Below are 16,751 nucleotides of genomic sequence, written 5' to 3'. Positions count from 1 at the left end.
AGTTAGAATAAAAACCTACATTTAACACGCATTCAAAGCAAACGACGCCTACAGTTTTGGCAATCAAGTCTGCCTAATTTGCAATATGTGATGTGGGGGGAAAAAAAACAATAAAATCAAATAAAAATAACAATCACACGGCTTGTAAAAACTAACAGAATGTCAGTCCAGTTTCTTCCAGTTAATAGAAGTATTTTTCTAAAATAAAGTTAAAATACACTACCGGTGTTTGGACTAAAGCAGCGAGCCTCATACATTTCCTATCCGCAGCAATGTTTCACCTCACTGAGCACGGACAACGACATCGATCTGACCGGTGAACAGACCAAGTGTGTGTGTGTGTGTGTGTGTGTGTGTGTGTGTGTGTGTGTGTGTGTGTGTGTGTGTGTGTGTGTGTGTGTGTGTGTGTGTGTGTGTGTGTGTGTGTGTGTGTGTGTGTGTGTGTGTGTGTGTGTGTGTGTGTGTTCGTGTGTGTGTGTGTGTTCGTGTGTGTGTGTGTGTTCGTGTGTGTGTTCGTTCAGAGGATAAAAAGGTGTCATTTCTGCTGAGCTTCTGAACATGATATTGGGAACAATTGTGCCACAAATAAAAAGATTGACTCAGCAGACATGAGCCTGGCGACGAGAGAAGGTTAGAGAGGATGAAGGGCGAAGTGAACCGTGGAGGAGATCACCCGGCTGATAAAAAGGTCACGATGATCAGAGCGTGAAAGACGGCCTGAACTGTACTACAGATCAGATGAACCAGCTGCTGGCCGTTTGATTCAAACATTAAAGAATCCCATCGCGAAACGGAGACGACTAAAACACAACGAACATGGAGGTAATAAATGATCAGAATCTTTTGGTGCTGAGATATATTTATTATTAATTGGATCATACATTTTTCATTCTTAGACATTTAGTGGGAAGTAACATCTCTCATGATTCATACATTAGTGCAGTGCTTATGTCATCATTCCCTCATTAAGTACCCGTAACACAATTTCTAGTACATTGATTAATGAGTTGATGTATAAAAGGAGGTAAACGCAGAGTAAAAAAAGCTTGTTGTTGGCTTGATAGGGTCGTTCTTTTTTATTGTCTATCTCACCAAGCACCGCGAATGTTTGTATGTGTCAGCTTAAAATCACAGGCAGATAACTACACAACCATGAATTCATGAGGGGAATGTGTTTTTGTGCTGAGACTTGAGTGATGATGGTATGGACTGGTCCAGATTTACAACGACTCAGTCGCTCATCATGAGTGCGATAGCGGGGACAGTAAGTGACGTCTGAGATCAGATAAACTGACATTCACCAACATTTTGAGTCAAACTGACTTGACGAGAGACAAAACCTGCTGTCCGAGTCTGCAGGAGACCAACAAAGTTAAAGGATGGGTTCACGTTTGTAAATTGAAAGGTCGCCGTGTTCATTCCTCCCGTCCAAAGGGATCGAAAAAGAGATATCATCCTGAGGTGATTACAAAGTAAGTGAGCTAACTGAGCTGCAGTATAACACAAAGATGGAGAAAGGTATACGCTTAACTATACAAACTAACTGTTAAAGCCTCAGAATGGTTTTGGCTCAAACTTAGAGTGAATTTGTAAAAGATAAGGGAATGTGGATTTTATCCCCCATCATCAGGCAATCTCTTTGCAGCGGAGGAACACTTATTGCTTTGAAACAGACTTGAAAACATGTGAGCCTACACTTTATAATGCACAATAACTTTCTATGTTAAGGTTCAGGTGGAAAAAAAAGTGTTTACCTTTAAAAAATAACTAAATAGAAATGAGCAAATGAGTGGATTTTCATCAAGTCATTCATTAAAAAACAGGCACTTGTGGTTTTTGTCAAGATGCACCAGATGACAGTAACTCTTCCTGACTACTTGGCTCCACCTGCTGGTAATATTGTTCCACTGTATCCAGTTTCTTTTTAGAGCTGTAATCATGTGTTTGGTCTCTTTATCGAGACTTTCAGTAAAGTATAATTCAGTAACCTTTTATCAAACAAAATAAAGCAAAAAAAGACAGTAAGACATGGAAAAATGCATGTAAAAATCTTGGTGGACTATTTTTTCCTTCCTTCTTTTATAATAGAAATGATTTTGATTCCCTTTTGACTGTGCTGAGTGTCTTCTTAACTGGGACTAATTGACAGTTCTAGTGAGCGACCTTTAAACTTGCTCCTCCTGCTCCTCCTGCTGCTGCTGCTGCTGCTGCTCCTCCTGCTTGAGGACCCAGACCTCGTTCCTGCGGTTCATGAGTTTGAAGGGACTGTCGTACCCGGCTGCGTAGAACGGCTTGTCGACGTATTGGACTCCGTCTCTCTGCAGGCTCTCCATTAGTTTCAGGAGCTCCTCACGCTTCAGATTCTCATTGGAAAAACCACCAAATGTCCTGGAAGAAGGAACAAGAGGATAGAAGATTAAGTTCTGCATATCAGGGATTGTAAGTCTTCCTTTTAGCAACTCTTTTTTTGTTTTGTGGTGTGTGCAACCAGGTGGGAATATTTAGTAAAAAAAAAAAAAAAAAAAGAACAAAAGCATAAATAAATGAGCCTTGGCTGTACTCTACCTGACATAAGCTGTGAACTCCTTCCTGTTCTCCAAAAACACCTCCGGGTCGCTCGGCGCCGGCGGATTGTCCTGATGCTCCTCTGGGACGTAGAAGGACACAGTGAACTGAGATTCACATGCGGGGCCGGCTCCGGGGTCCACGCGGCACGTCACAGGAGCCGTCATCTCCACCTTCACCTCTGAGGAAATAAATCATTCATTTGAAATAATATGAATGATTTCATAAACACAAACAGCACACACGTGACCGGGCGTAAAAACGTGAAAAGGAGTGAGATGAACTCAGCATGAAAGGAGAAAGTGAGGTTGATGAATGGTCTGACACAAAAGATGCAACAGATATTACAGTTGCTAAACAAACCCTCAGTTGCCAGCTGGTGGATCGAAAATCAGTAAATAATGAAAGCTGAGCAGATGGTAGACACAGAACTACAATGTGTGGCAGATGTAGAGGATTAAACAGCAGCTTTACACATCACACTCTCCTTACAATGCAGACCGCAGTAGTCAACAGCACAAACAATATGCTGTATGCTCTCATACATAATGCGGGTGTAAACTGCTGAGTAAGACAAAAGGCAGCAGTGCTGTTACAAACTGCTGAGCAAGAACTCAAGTGCACTTTTTTTTTTATTGACTCTTGCATTTATTCATCCACTCCGTTGTCTTCACGCCAAAGTTATCCAGAACTTGATTTTGCAACATTTTGACATTATTAATAACCTGACTGACTCATTTATAGTTTACGGCTCGTATCAAGTTTATTTACAACACCATGAATACAAAACATTTCAGCACCTCGTTGACAAAGTGTCGATAAAATTAAGAGTATTACAATCTTCACAAAAGAAAGTTATATCAGACTTTACCTGTCTGGTTTTCACCATACATACGCTACATCCATGCGTCATTTTAGGAACAAAACAGATGAAACTCACTGTTGTGATTGTTGCCTTGAATGTAGCTGAAGAGCTTGCGGAAGCCAGTGTTCATGGCCGCATCCCACTGCATCCCACTCAGAGTGGTGCTCACCCAGTTAGTGACGTGGTAGGTGCGAGTCTCATAGTCTTGGTCCTGCAAAAACACATGCACACATGCACACGCTCATTATGAATTAATCCGTTGATTATTTTATCAATTAACCATTTACATCACTTTCTGTGAACTGAATTTTGTCTATATTACCAATGTCTAATGTAAGGTCTTTACTTACATTACAAACTGAATTTGCGCGGCCCTTACAAAAATCATGACTCCACAGTATTTAGGAAAGTCATATATTGTGATAGTTCTTACAGCAAATGGTGACACCACAGTGTTTACATGGGTCACATATCTCACAATATTAAGATATGGTCACAAACAGGAGCAATACAATACTCCTTTTGGTAACAATCTAACAGGTCACTGATTACGGTGACTTCTACAAATGCCTTTTATGTTCGACGCTCAGTCCAAACGACACTAAATTTAAAGTGAAATACAATAAAGTAGAGCTGCAAAGTCTCAAAGTGAGGAAGCTGGAACCACCAAATGCTTTTAATGACAAAAAAACGTTGAAGAATGCTTCAGATCCCAGTGTCAAAATGACTTTTAACAATTCGAAACCCCATAATATTACATTCATGATGAAAAAAAAACACATTCGAGGGGGAAGAATTGTTAAAAGTCGAGTTATACTGTAAAAAAAAAATGAAATAAACTCACTTCTCTCAGTCAAATGGCTGTCACTGTGACAAACAGAACAACCAACACCAGGCCAAAGGTTTACTGTCCTTTTACACGAGCTAATCAGGAAGACATCTACCTTTTTGTCCCCTGCTGTGTATTTAGGGTTCTGCAGTCCAGATGAGAACAGAGCTTGTCCCAAGGTTTTCATCATGACTGGGGTGAAGTACGATCCAAAATGTCTGTTTATTAAAGAAAAATATCAACACAATTTAGGACGTTTTCCAACCAATACTCAGTATGAATCGTAAGGCATTATAAAACCAAATGAAGGTTATATATATATATATATATAACCTGCTAGTCATGAGACTAGTTATGTATTCCAATGCATCTTTGCTTATAAAACAGTAGAAATACAGGTAATAAATCAGAATCGGCTCTGTCATTCTGCAACACTTTTGTTGAAACAATGCAATCGCCTTTTAAAGTGTAAAACTACTAAATACAGACAGAAGGAAATACATAATTAAAGTTACCTGTCAAGTCACGCTTGTGTAAGCCTGCTGTTAAGGTGTGGAGCACGAGTGTGTGTTTGTTTTCATACGATCTCTTCTTGTTACATAAACCGGAAATACGATGGGCTGAGCGAGTACAACTTCACAATAAGAGCTCAGATCTTTAACGTCCACGGTCACTGAGGGAGAAAAGTTAAATTTGGCCACTATTTCAAATTAGTTTGGATGTGTTTGAGTTCCCCAGCAGTCGCTACAAAATGATGCAAGAAATAGGCGATTGGAAAAGAAGTTAAACCAAAACCGTAAAACAACTTATTTTATTGTTGTATCCCGAGTAGTGACAAAGGACAACAGCATGTTTTAAAGTGCTGTCCGCTGCCGCCTGACATTTCTGGACTCTGCTCATCGTGACCTACATGTGTTTGTGTACCACATCACAAGTTAACAATGTGTAGTTTATTGCACTGAATTATTTTACTCATTGAAAGTACTGAAAGCATTTGCAATATGGACAGAACTATGGATAACTTTTGACAGACTATACTATGACTTGTTATGAATTATTATACTATGACTTTTTAAGTCATTCTACACAATGACTTTTAAGGACACACTATATTATGCCTTTTCAATGCCTTTTTTTCATGACATACTATACAATGATTTTTGTATGACTTTTTATTTCATACTATATTATTTCTTTTTTTATGGGTTTTGTGAAGGACGCTACACGATGACTTTTTTACAACCTACTATATATATACATTGACTTTTTAATGGATTTTTTAAAAGATACTATACTATGAGTTTTTGACATACTAAAGTATGACTTTTTATGACATACTAAATCTTTTCCTGACATACTATGACTTTTTTTAAATGTACTTTTTATGACATACTATGCTGTGACTTTTGGGGGATTTTTTGACTTACTGTACAATAACCTTTTTATGATATACAAAACTATTTTTAGAAATATAAATAGATTGACATGGTGCATTTTTTTGTGCTCAGATGGTGTATTTTAGTAAATAAAGTATTACTCAAACTAGAAAATGCACTTCCTGCTGAAAATACGTTGGAATGCTGAAAGCTGAAATGAATTGCGAAAACATTGCTGAAAATAGATATCCAATTAAAAAAAAAAATAGCAAATGCTTAACAGCATTCCAACAATCACTAGTACCTGACATACAGAAATCCGGGGGAAGTATTCCAGTGTAGGAGAACATTTTCATCACTCAGATTAGAGTCTAAATCAAGTTTGACCAGGCAGTTGAAAGGTATTTCTGGAAAGAACATCTCCCATTTATTTACTACATTATTATTATTTACATCATACAGATTGATAGCTAACTTTACAAGAAAAAAATAAGTAATTTGCAGTATTTAAGAAAAACACAGTCCAGATGATATGAGGCACAATCACAATGAGGAGTAAAAACAACCTAAAACCTAGCAGGACACCTTCAGAACACACACACACACACACACACACACACACACACACACACACACACACACACACACACACACACACACACACACACACACACACACACACACACACACACACACACACACACACACACACACACACACACACACACACACACACACACACACACACACACTTATGAGTGGAAAAACAAATGCTACACCAGTAACCGATATGAAGCGAAGCTGGGGAAAAGTCAGAACATGAATAACGTGTTTGTTGTATTTAGGCTTCAGCTACAGTTCCACAGGAGCGCCGGTGAGTTGTGGGACACGGAGCAAACACATCCTGGTCTCTGTGGAGATGAGCAGCTGTAGAGCAAAGCTAGCGAGACTGTGTCGACAGATATGGATGCATAGTTTTAAGATTCGGCACTCTTATCTAGCGTTGTCCAAATCGCAAATGCATCTCTCTCTCTCGTCATTGCTAACTTGATGTATACACATGCGTGGAACTGTACAGGGGGACATGCACTCCAATGAAGAGACGACGGCAGCAGCTTTCTGTCGCCGTATTGTTCTGAGGCGAGTCCTATGCGTTACAATCCTTAGAGCCACGGAGGGCAGTGGAAAAAAAGCAGAAAGACAAAGTGGTTTATCAAAATGTCCGTCGCTTACACAGAGTCCAAATGGCACCGCTGGAAAGAGCAGCAAACAGTTCATCCCTTGAGCTCCACAAGTCCTGTTACAACCTGGCAATCATTTCTCAAAGCGACATAATATAGAGGAACAAGAGGGCCGTGGTTATGAAACAGTTTACTAATTGATATTACAGTGGACTAAATAAACAGGGATTAATAAAAGCTGAACTTTTATGACAATCCTGATCTATGTATTGGTAGCTTTATTTATTAGGCAGTATTTTATGAATCCCTCTTTTACTAAATATCAATTAATGCACTGTATGATAACCTTTTCTGAGTCTCTAAATCCTCCACAATTTAGTGCACTAGGTTGTAGCTGACGAAGCTCTGGGGCTCTGGGAGCGTTTCAGTGCTGGTAGTTCTGGTGGACGAAGGACAAAACATCGTCTTTGGACAGTTTCTCCGGGTCCGTCCGTGTCTGAGAATCGTGAACTATCACCCCGTCCACCCAGGCCCAGAAGAGCCGCTCGGAGTGGCAAACACTGAGGATGAAGACAAAGAACGGACACATTTCAGTCACAATATCATCAAAGCTGCTCTGACATACATACGTCATAGAACATTTTTAGATTCAATTGATTTAATCAGAAATGAATCAATTCAATATGTGAAGAGAAGACGCGACATACTTGAAGGGGGCGGCAGCGTTGGGTGGCATCTCATAGGTGGAGTCCTTGGTGGTCTTATTATAGAAGAACTTCATCTTGGAGTTTTTACTGAAGGCCATCGTCCACGGCTCTGAGGGATGGAGAGAGAGGACACGGAGACATTTTTAATTGAAACGTAAGTCATTTACGTGTTTTGCCCCCCCCCCCCCCCCCCCCCCATATCTATATAACGCTTTGACATGGTTCAAACAAATTCCAAGTTGCAAGAAAATGTAAGTGCCGCTCATTGACACGAACCAATACGCACCGTTGACGGTCTTAACGATGTAGAGGCCGGTGGGGAGGAAGTGTCGGTCATCTCTGCCGGTGTAGGACAGACGTGGGGCTCCTTGTGAACTCTTTGTCACCTTCATCTCCAGCCTGGAAGAGGAAAAGAAGAACAAACAGTTGAAAATCAAAACGTTAAGTACATGATTGTTTAAAACGTGGCCTGTCATTTTATAGATCGGTTGTCCGGTCATACCTGACAAAGATTTTCTCCATTTCTTCCAACCTGTAAACCTCCTTCACTCTGTTTGGGGAAAAGACAGATGTTACATTGAAGATCTCTTCCAGACATGTTTGACACGTGTTTACCACAAATAAGTTAAATCAACTTCTTAAAATGATGAGCACTGGAGGGTTCGGGTTGCAATAATCACAAAATCATTCTCATATGCAATATTTGCCAACATCTAGCTTACTGATAAAAGCCTGCGTATTTTTAATGTCATTGACTTTCTGACCGTGTGGGATCATGTGACGCAGGGTTTAAGACGTAATCTACACGTAAGCTTTGTCCACAATGTTTTATTTTGTGGCATTATGTTGATTCTCATACTGTCCACCCTTCTGCGAGGATACGATCTCTGTAAATACATTACAAAGCAGCATTCAAAGTGGTTGAATTCATTAAAATGAATACCTGATAGGGTTCATGTCTGGTCTGCTGGGTTTGGCGACTGCCTTCACAAACTTCTCAGCCATCTGGATCCTGGACATTCAACGGGCATTATTTACTAAAACCGGTATTAAAGTACATTGTATTGCTTTACAGTGAGACGATTTTGCAGTAAAGTAATAAACGCTGAAGAATCGGTGATTACGGTGACGTTGTCCTACCGCTGGTTGAAGTGCTGCTCTCTTACATCAGTGCCGTTCAGTACTAGTGCGTCCATTACGTGAACCGCGTTGATCCTGCGCTGAGCTTTGCCCTGAGGACCAAATAAACTGTATTTATTCATGTAAAAGCATAACCACGAGCTGCAAACACAACTAGCTTATTCGGGTGTATTTCTAACAGGAGAGAATGATAAAAAAAAAAAAGCACGACACACAACAAAAGTACACATCGTCTCATGGGAACAATTATCATTTCAGAATGAAAAGAAATGGAGCCAAGCTTAAAGTTATTGGCTCCCTCCTCTCACCTCGCCTTTCAGCTCTTGGACAATCTCCACACTTAGAAGTGTGTCTCTTGGCAGCTCCAGCTTGAAACTCTCCAGCTTCCTCCAGCGCACAGGCATCTTCCCATCCCATATGTATATCTGAGACTTCTGTGAAGCCAAGGAGGAAGGGAGAGAACCAATGGAAGACTTGAAAACAGCTTCAATCACAGGCTACCATCTACCAGGAGGCAATCGATGGAGCATAGCTGGATTTGATGGTACTGGCCTGGGTGTCTCATTACTGCGTGTAATAATGCATACAGGATAGGAGCGTCTATTTAATTTCAAATATGGAAAATCTTGTAAAAAAGAGGATTTCTGCAAGTTGTGTGAAAAGTTCAAGACCTCCATTTAGTGTGTTGTGCCTCTTACGGACTCACCCCCAGCGCTAGAAGGAAGATCTGCTCTCCACCTCCCACAATGCACCTGTGGTCCATGATATGACGCAACTTCTCGAGTGTGGTGGAGTTGAGAATGGTGAGCTTGTACTGGAACGAGTCCACATCTGAGCTCTGAAGCGTAACGGATGTAAAGCAGAAAGACCGATATGGAGACACAGTTAACTCTTCAAGTGTTTCCCATTACTAGAATTTAAGAAGACAGAAATATATAATACATGTTTTAAAAATCACTAAAATGTACTGTTAAGGATTTTGTTTTTTAATTTCATTTATCAACAAATGGAATTCTGTGACAGCACAGATTTATTCCCAGTCGGGTTTTTTAAACCTCAGATTTATTAACTAACCTTAATCAGTTCGTAGAATTTGGACTTTGGGTCTGAGGACACAGGAGTGACTCTGGCCTTGTCTGGGACCTGGGAATAAACATACAGTGTATAACGGAGCGGAACAACAGAGAATAAAACTGCTTCATCCAGTAAACTCTTATTCTTTCTGTTTAGTACATGTATCACAGTTTCTCCACTCACCCCCCACAGTTTCAGACACTCCTTTCTAATGTCTGCTTGCTTCGACTCTGAAAGGGTTCTAGAGAAACAACCGTCACTCAGTGAGTTGCATACATAAACACCATCACTCATGGCTCTGCTGCGATAGAGATCTATACACATGAACATTTAAAGGATGAGGTTACTCACGGCTCTACGACATAGGCGTGGATCTTAGCCAAGGCCTTGATCTGGACTACACAGAGGCTGCACAGGGAGAGGTAATTACATTTCTTTCAGTCACTCAGTTTGCAATGTTATGACTATTGCTTAGTGAATGTTGTGTGTCTTTACCTTTCATTGGAGTTGACCATGAACTGGTAGAAGTCGGTGTCTTCCTTGATGATGCTCAGGGGCACCACCTCCGTAACGTCGCCGTCAGTGTCCCTCAGCTGGTTCAGTTTCAGGTTGACTCTGAACATGTAGTCCTTGACGGCTTCTGAACCGGGCTTCAGACCACGACACACTACGTACCTGCGGGTGTGAGCGGGAAGAGTTTAACGGATGCAAGAATTGTCTCTGTTCTTACGTCTAAAATCCAAAATTGGATCACTTACACTAATTTAAACGCTGCACAGTCAACTTTCCTGCCTAAACCTAAAAGTGAAGAAACCAAATCTGAGAGCAAATATAAAAGTTTCTTCTACTTATTTTAAAAAATGTGCCAGTTATCCAAAGCTTAAAAACACATTTGGGCCCAGATGAGATGATTTATGTCAGAGAACATGCAGATTACGCATGTTAAAAGGATTTTTACTATCTTATATATATATATATATATATATATATATATATATCCACTTAAAATACAATAATAGCCCTACATAAGTAACCGAATCCACACTGATCTTCTTGCACACACTGCAGGCATTCACACACAGACTCAGCCCCACCTCTCAGAGTTGGCCGGCCTGCTGGTGACGGGCTTGAAGAGGCAGATCCTGTCGAAGCAGAGGTAGAGCAGGTAGACCAAACCCACGCTGAACGGAGTGAAGAGGTCAAAGGTCTTACAGACAAAGTTACCACCTGGAGGAGACAAAAAGGCACGATCAACTCTCAAAAAGGGGAAATGTGCCGCCTCTAACGTGGACGTCCAATCGGTGGTAATTGTAGTCTTAGCGAATGGAAAAAACGTTTCCAACAGCAAAAATAGCATCCATTGATGTGAGTGCAGAGGATGTTCTGGACGAGGATACATTTGACCATGTTTTGGATATTATCCGTATTTATTTAATCCTGATTATACATCCAAAGAAATGCAGCGGGGAGAGGCAGAGGCTGCGACTGCATTAGCTGTGCAAGAGGATATGGCCGGCAGGGAGCCTCCGGGCGTCAGAAGATTGCGTGCAATGCATCCTGGTACATGTAGGCACTGCCGGCACGGCTTTGCAAGGAGGAGAACTCAGCTTTTCTTGGTCAGTATAGCACGCACTGAGGAATTGAGTGCTTCAATTGACCAATTTACCAACAACAATGTTTGGACATCCACATAAAAGGTGGACATGTGCACACAAATAATGAACTGAGTACCATAACATGAATATGATGAAGATATATCAGAGTTTTTTTAGGAAATTTAGAAACACATACCTGTTCTGAGTGAAGAAAGGGCAGTGAGCATCTGACAGAGCAGCAGCTGTTTGCTCAGGATCTCCTGGAGGTTTTCCTGGCCTTCCACAGAAAAGCCCTAACAAAGAAAGCCATCAAACCAAAAGGGATCAAGTTACTTAACAAAAGGCTGAAAATCTGAGTTCAACCCACCGAGAGCAGGAATATGTGACCTCATCTTCTGTTTGATATGTACATTTTAGATGCTTTGATGCAGAGCACTGGCTACAAATATATTCCACACAGTTACAAACATGTGAAATAGTCTCACCCCATCTGCCATGAGGATGTGCAGCCCTCTTCTTTCTGTACTCTCCAGGACGAAGTTTCGGAAGGCCGTCATGTTTTCTGGTCGAGTGATGTCTCCATCCCCGTCCACCCCTCCCTCACCTGGGGACATACAAAAAGGTCAGGCTTTCACTGAATCATTCATCGACGGAGACGTGAGCCGTTTCTGTTCTCCTGCACTGGACGTGTGCGTACCATAGTAAGGCTCAAACAGCTCACTCGGCGCCGCAAAGAAATCTTCCAGTTTGAAGTCACAGGGTCCCTTCAGCGTCATGCCAAAGCCCTTGGCATGCCAACGCCGCCTCCACAGTATGTACTCCGAGAAGCCTCCGGGCCCCGCGCACACGTCTCCGAAGTACAGCAGTTCACCCTCGCGGTCCTTCGTCAGAGGTTTCTACATAATGAAAGAGGTTTTGTCTCACCATCTGTTTATAATGAGCCTGTGTGAACAAAAGTTCAGTGCAACACATATCAGCTGCTAACTTTAAACCAACTCACCCCTTGTGAATCCTTTGGGTTGGTGAACATTTGGTCGAAGCAATGGTCGATGTTGGACATTTTCATTGCTGCTCTGAATACAGAAAGAACACAACACAGCGTGTCATTGTGTTTAAACGGTTGACACACGACAGGACACTCTACAACGCTGTTGTTAGCTATCTAAAGACTGACCTGTTGAGGAAAATACCTCCTCTGATAGTCTCGTAAGGGTTGGAGCGTGTCCGTGCTCTCCTCATCTCCTCGCCCTCCAGGTTATCAAATACTGACTGAACATCAAACAGACACAGTGGTTCACGCAAAGAACAGACCATCGACATCCTCATTCAGCACAAATAAAACAAAAAAAGGGAGTCAAATGACATAACTCACCTTGCACCGTAGTAGAGTGTGTAGAAGGTCTTCAGTGCAAAACTCTGTCTCATCCTCAATCTTAAGTTTTCTCTGTAAGCAGGCAAAATAAGACTTCAATAACAAAATGTGTATGTTTGAGGTAAAGTAGTGTGGCGGGGTGAACATCGTGTGTGTGATAACTTTTCTACGTCAGTGTCTTGAGTGTTTGTATTCACCCCTCCTAGTTTCATCCAGTCCCTCAGCTCAACTGCATCTGGCGTCTCTGTGGTGCATTCTGGAAACCAGTCTACCTTCTGCACGGCACTGGGCTGGACAGACCAACAGAAAGAGAGGCAAACAAAGGAGGGGGAGGGGGGGGGGGGGGGGGGGGGGACACACACAATAGAGATGGGAAACAGATCGTAAACAAAAAATGATCTAATGATCGAATGCATTTTTGGAGATTTCTCAACCTGTGAATATTTAGCCATTGTTAATAGAACTCACAACTTGACTCCGAACGTACAATTCTAACTTTCTATCTGAATTTTCTGAATAATCATTTGCTCTAGTCAAATATGATGAGAGTCTCGGGGTGATTTTAACTTGTATATAAATGACTCGTCAGACTCTAGAGCAGTGGACTGTATGGACCGTGTTACTAGTCTAGACTTTATACAAGATGTGAAATACAGTGGACCTTTTTTTAATGTTTTTAGGAAGTACAAATGTGCACTTTCAGCTGCTAGGACAGCATATTTCTCTCACCTGATTAACATTAACAAAAATAATCCATGGTTTGTGTGTGATACTGTGAGGAACTCTTTAAATAGAGACCGAAAACCTTTATTCACTTTACTACAGCCTGTCCTAAAACGTAGTCGTGTCCATCACCCTTTTAACATCTTTTAACATTATTTGTGTGGTTGTTTTTATACTGTATATTACTTATTTGCTTTTTTGTGTTCTGTTCCTTGTATTCATCACACACCTAGCCTACCCCTGAACTCCATCACTATTAATACCAATGGTTTTATTGTGTATGTTAATTATTTGATGTGCTTTGTTCGATGTATTCTTTTTATAGGAAAGTGCATTTGGACCATGCTGAATGGTGATTCTGCACTTTTAATAAAACCGATAAGATTGATTTCATAGTTTGATTATAAATATTTCACATAATCTACAGAAAACATCACATGGTTATTATTTGCTTCTGTGTACCTCTGGTTCATCGCGCCAGTCCACATTGAGCTCCCCCTGAAAGCCCTGCAGTGTGAGGCCGAGGCCCCTTCTCCCTCGCTGGTTGGACGCCTCCACGATCTCTTTGCGTCCCTGGCCAAACTTCCCCAGACCTTCACCCTCACGGAAGCCCATCTTGGCCTAAATGTACAAAATGTAGGAGAGATAAAAAGAGTTAAGAAAAGACAATGGAAAACTCAGTTTGTTCTGAATACTAAATAAACTAAAAATGTCTTAATCTAAGAAGCTTATACGTACGAATCAATATACACTCTGAGTTAAATATCTAGTGTTATTTACGGTTTCAATATATTACCATGAGTTTCTGTGACACACTGTTGTACATAGAGAAATCGGAGGCCTGTGTGGGGTCAGGGTCTTGGGGGTCAGGTTCTGGGGGGTCAGGGTCTTGGTCATCAAAGGATGATATGGAGGGCATGGAAAATCCTGGTCTGTGATCCTCCTGGTCACTGAGGGAATCATTTTGGCTGGAGTCTAGAAAGGAAAAGAACAGACAGACACACAGGTACAAGCCATTCAAATAGACGGCAGCAGGCAGAGACACCAAAGTAAACAAACAAAATCTTTTGCTGAACTGTGTTCCAAAATGAGACACAACCACAGCCTCATGGTCTCCTCTGGGATTTGACCATACTAAGGACTACATGGTTTTTAAGGTGGCAAAATCATAGCTCTACTGGCAGAACTTGGGTTAATATATCTACCTTGTCTGGATAACTGCGACTCTTCATCTGAGCTGCTGTCATCACGAGGCCTCTTCGTCTCCTGCAGCGCTGTCGACGCTTCTTCAGCTCTTCTCTTCATCGTGGCTAAAACAGAGCAGAATAGACAAGAATAATTAGATTCTCTGTATGATGGATGAGGTGCATAAATATATATAGATATATACATATTTTAAACATGAAATGAAACAGAGCAGCAGAATCTCATTCCATGTACACGTCAAGAAACCAACAAAGACGGACTAAAACACAACAGCAAGTGTGACAACAATGCATGTATGTAGTGTTGGCAGCCAGAAGCATTGTGACAGATAGTGCCGAAGCCTAAACAATTATTCAATTAACTGATTAATGGATACCGCATGCATTTGACATTTACTGAACAAACAAATAACATTTTTTAAGTATGAAAACAAATATTTAGTTGGAGCTGTAATGTCTGCCTGGTGCACGGTTAGCGTTGCATACTTTCATACATATGAATGCCCATTATACAGTATTTAAGTATGTATGAAGACCATACAGGAAACAATGAACATCAGTCATGTTAACAGTGCCCACCACAACAGTGGATCATGCCACCAACTGTCTGCTCTGAACTCATTGTTGGGTTTAAATTGAGTAGAACTTGCTTTGTTCTTTGCTGCTGGGTTTCAAAAAAAGGAATTTGAGGAAATCATGAGGAATCACAAGGCACGCACAATTCACACCATGTATGTACTTCCATCGAACATGTATATTATCAACAAGTCTCGCTTGGTTATCTTGGGATGTCTAGCTCCAGTTAGCGCCTTCCGTGTACGAACATTACATTCACAAAAAGGCGTAAACTGTGGCTAGTCCACGTTACATACAACACAAGCGATGCCTTGATCCTCCACGTTGCCAGAACTTGACAATTATAATGTTACTATCTGAAAATAACTGTCCTGCATATACGAAGTTACCTCTGTGGTTATGTTGTAGTTAGCAGCAGTCAGCTATCAAAGTTTGTTAAAGTCGGCCCATGCCTCTCTCCAAGATGTACTATTGCAGGAAAACAACACAGCTAAAGTAAACAGACTTGTCTGGTTGGTATCAGTGTGGGTGTTCTCGGTGTTTTCTGTGAAACGAAACTGCGCAGCTGTAGCAACTTTAGCTGTAAGCTAGCTAAATTAGCCAGCTAGTTTCTAGCAGCTCAAACGAAAAACTCACTTCTGTGGCCACACAGCAGCGACAAAACGTTAGTTCCGCATGTATGTCGAGCTTTCCCCGTTGGATTTGTATTTGCATGGAAACTTTTGTTATAAATACACGGTTTTTTGAAGTTTAAACATTAGCCCGCGTTCTGCTTTTACAGATTTCAGGGGTCCGTCCTTTTTTGATGACACGCAGTGATGACGCGCATGACGTAACGTCTGTCTAAACAAGTGCCTGTGTGTTTTTGTTATTACTGTGTGTTATTACTTTATTTGTTTTATTTATTACATTCATTAAATACAATTTGTGACCGCCGCTTTTATTACTTGTTGTATGCAATTGTATTTAATGTAACATACAAAGATAATGTCTTTGTATTTTTGATTAAATGCTGAAATAAAGAGGAAATGTGTATGAAAGAGAACTAACTTCATGGTTGATCTTGGTGTTATGTTGCACACAAGTGACTACAAACATTACGTAGGCTACTTACACAATAACAACGCAGGGCCTTCATGCAGCTGGTTTGTCACCGGTTTCATCCTAAAATCTTTTTTTCCTGTGTAAACATTTTTCTACTATGCAGTCCCCAAAAAGTTGTAAAATATAAGAAAATACCATTAGCTTGGACCAATTTTCACAAAACATGATTTGCATTGTTTTGTGCGTGTGTGTGATTAAGTGATTAGATATTCCTTTAATCAGTCTCACGTGTTTGTTACATTGGGCAAATCCGTTCTTGGCATGAGAGCTATGGGATCCTGAGCTCCCCTTAAAAACAATTGGTTGGCTATTTCCAGGAGTACTTTCTGTGAGAAACAAAGGCACTGACACAGATGTCAGCATAACCTGTATGGCTCCAGACTGTCTGCACAGTGAGTGAAAATCATTATTCGCCCACAGGCTAAATTAATCATATTTT

The 16,751-nt window shown here is 40.9% G+C and overlaps 2 protein-coding genes across 3 annotated transcripts; both read right to left on the bottom strand.

Annotated features, from left to right (window-relative positions):
- Positions 1 to 853: 853 nt before the first annotated feature.
- Positions 854 to 4,825, bottom strand: hebp2 (heme binding protein 2). The gene is made up of 5 exons (XM_079180430.1): positions 4,775 to 4,825; positions 4,375 to 4,477; positions 3,506 to 3,641; positions 2,566 to 2,746; positions 854 to 2,388 (listed from the first exon to the last, which is right to left on the bottom strand). The coding sequence occupies exons 2-5, from the start codon at positions 4,447 to 4,449 to the stop codon at positions 2,166 to 2,168; spliced, it is 615 nt and encodes a 204-aa protein (XP_079036556.1). The 5' UTR covers positions 4,450 to 4,477; positions 4,775 to 4,825; the 3' UTR covers positions 854 to 2,165.
- A 1,218-nt stretch (positions 4,826 to 6,043) lies between these two features.
- Positions 6,044 to 16,002, bottom strand: cmtr1 (cap methyltransferase 1). 2 transcript variants are annotated; one of them, XM_079179990.1, is made up of 24 exons: positions 15,845 to 16,002; positions 14,633 to 14,737; positions 14,224 to 14,402; positions 13,890 to 14,048; positions 12,902 to 12,994; positions 12,705 to 12,776; positions 12,507 to 12,601; positions 12,333 to 12,405; positions 12,030 to 12,228; positions 11,818 to 11,936; positions 11,529 to 11,625; positions 10,832 to 10,964; positions 10,233 to 10,412; positions 10,089 to 10,145; positions 9,921 to 9,978; positions 9,738 to 9,806; positions 9,370 to 9,501; positions 8,972 to 9,097; positions 8,664 to 8,755; positions 8,467 to 8,535; positions 8,026 to 8,073; positions 7,810 to 7,922; positions 7,524 to 7,632; positions 6,044 to 7,376 (listed from the first exon to the last, which is right to left on the bottom strand). In XM_079179990.1, the coding sequence occupies exons 2-24, from the start codon at positions 14,730 to 14,732 to the stop codon at positions 7,241 to 7,243; spliced, it is 2,508 nt and encodes an 835-aa protein (XP_079036116.1). In that variant the 5' UTR covers positions 14,733 to 14,737; positions 15,845 to 16,002; the 3' UTR covers positions 6,044 to 7,240. The 2 variants fall into 2 exon arrangements, with proteins under 2 accessions (XP_079036116.1, XP_079036117.1); XM_079179991.1 differs by lacking the exon at positions 15,845 to 16,002 and adding an exon at positions 15,598 to 15,692.
- Between the last annotated feature and the right edge of the window lie 749 nt (positions 16,003 to 16,751).

The sequence above is a fragment of the Pholis gunnellus genome (assembly GCF_910591455.1).
Source record: "Pholis gunnellus genome assembly, chromosome: 19".
Taxonomy (NCBI): domain Eukaryota; kingdom Metazoa; phylum Chordata; class Actinopteri; order Perciformes; family Pholidae; genus Pholis; species Pholis gunnellus.
Note: the sequence above shows the minus strand (reverse complement) of the source record. Positions and strands in the feature narration are given on the sequence as shown.

What these genes read in the sequence shown, in the direction of transcription:
- hebp2 (XM_079180430.1), bottom strand. Translation starts at nt 4,449, where the DNA reads ATGATGAAAACCTTGGGACAAGCTCTGTTCTCATCTGGACTGCAGAAC. An exon ending in ACACAGCAGGGGACAAAAAG is followed by an intron (nt 3,642 to 4,374) that starts GTAGATGTCTTC and finishes GTGTTTTTGCAG; the next exon opens with GACCAAGACTATGAGACTCG. An exon ending in TCAAGGCAACAATCACAACA is followed by an intron (nt 2,747 to 3,505) that starts GTGAGTTTCATC and finishes TTATTTCCTCAG; the next exon opens with AGGTGAAGGTGGAGATGACG.
- cmtr1 (XM_079179990.1), bottom strand. Translation starts at nt 14,732, where the DNA reads ATGAAGAGAAGAGCTGAAGAAGCGTCGACAGCGCTGCAGGAGACGAAG. An exon ending in ACTGGCGCGATGAACCAGAG is followed by an intron (nt 12,995 to 13,889) that starts GTACACAGAAGC and finishes TGGTCTGTCCAG; the next exon opens with CCCAGTGCCGTGCAGAAGGT. An exon ending in TCCAAGAGCTGAAAGGCGAG is followed by an intron (nt 8,756 to 8,971) that starts GTGAGAGGAGGG and finishes TTTGGTCCTCAG; the next exon opens with GGCAAAGCTCAGCGCAGGAT.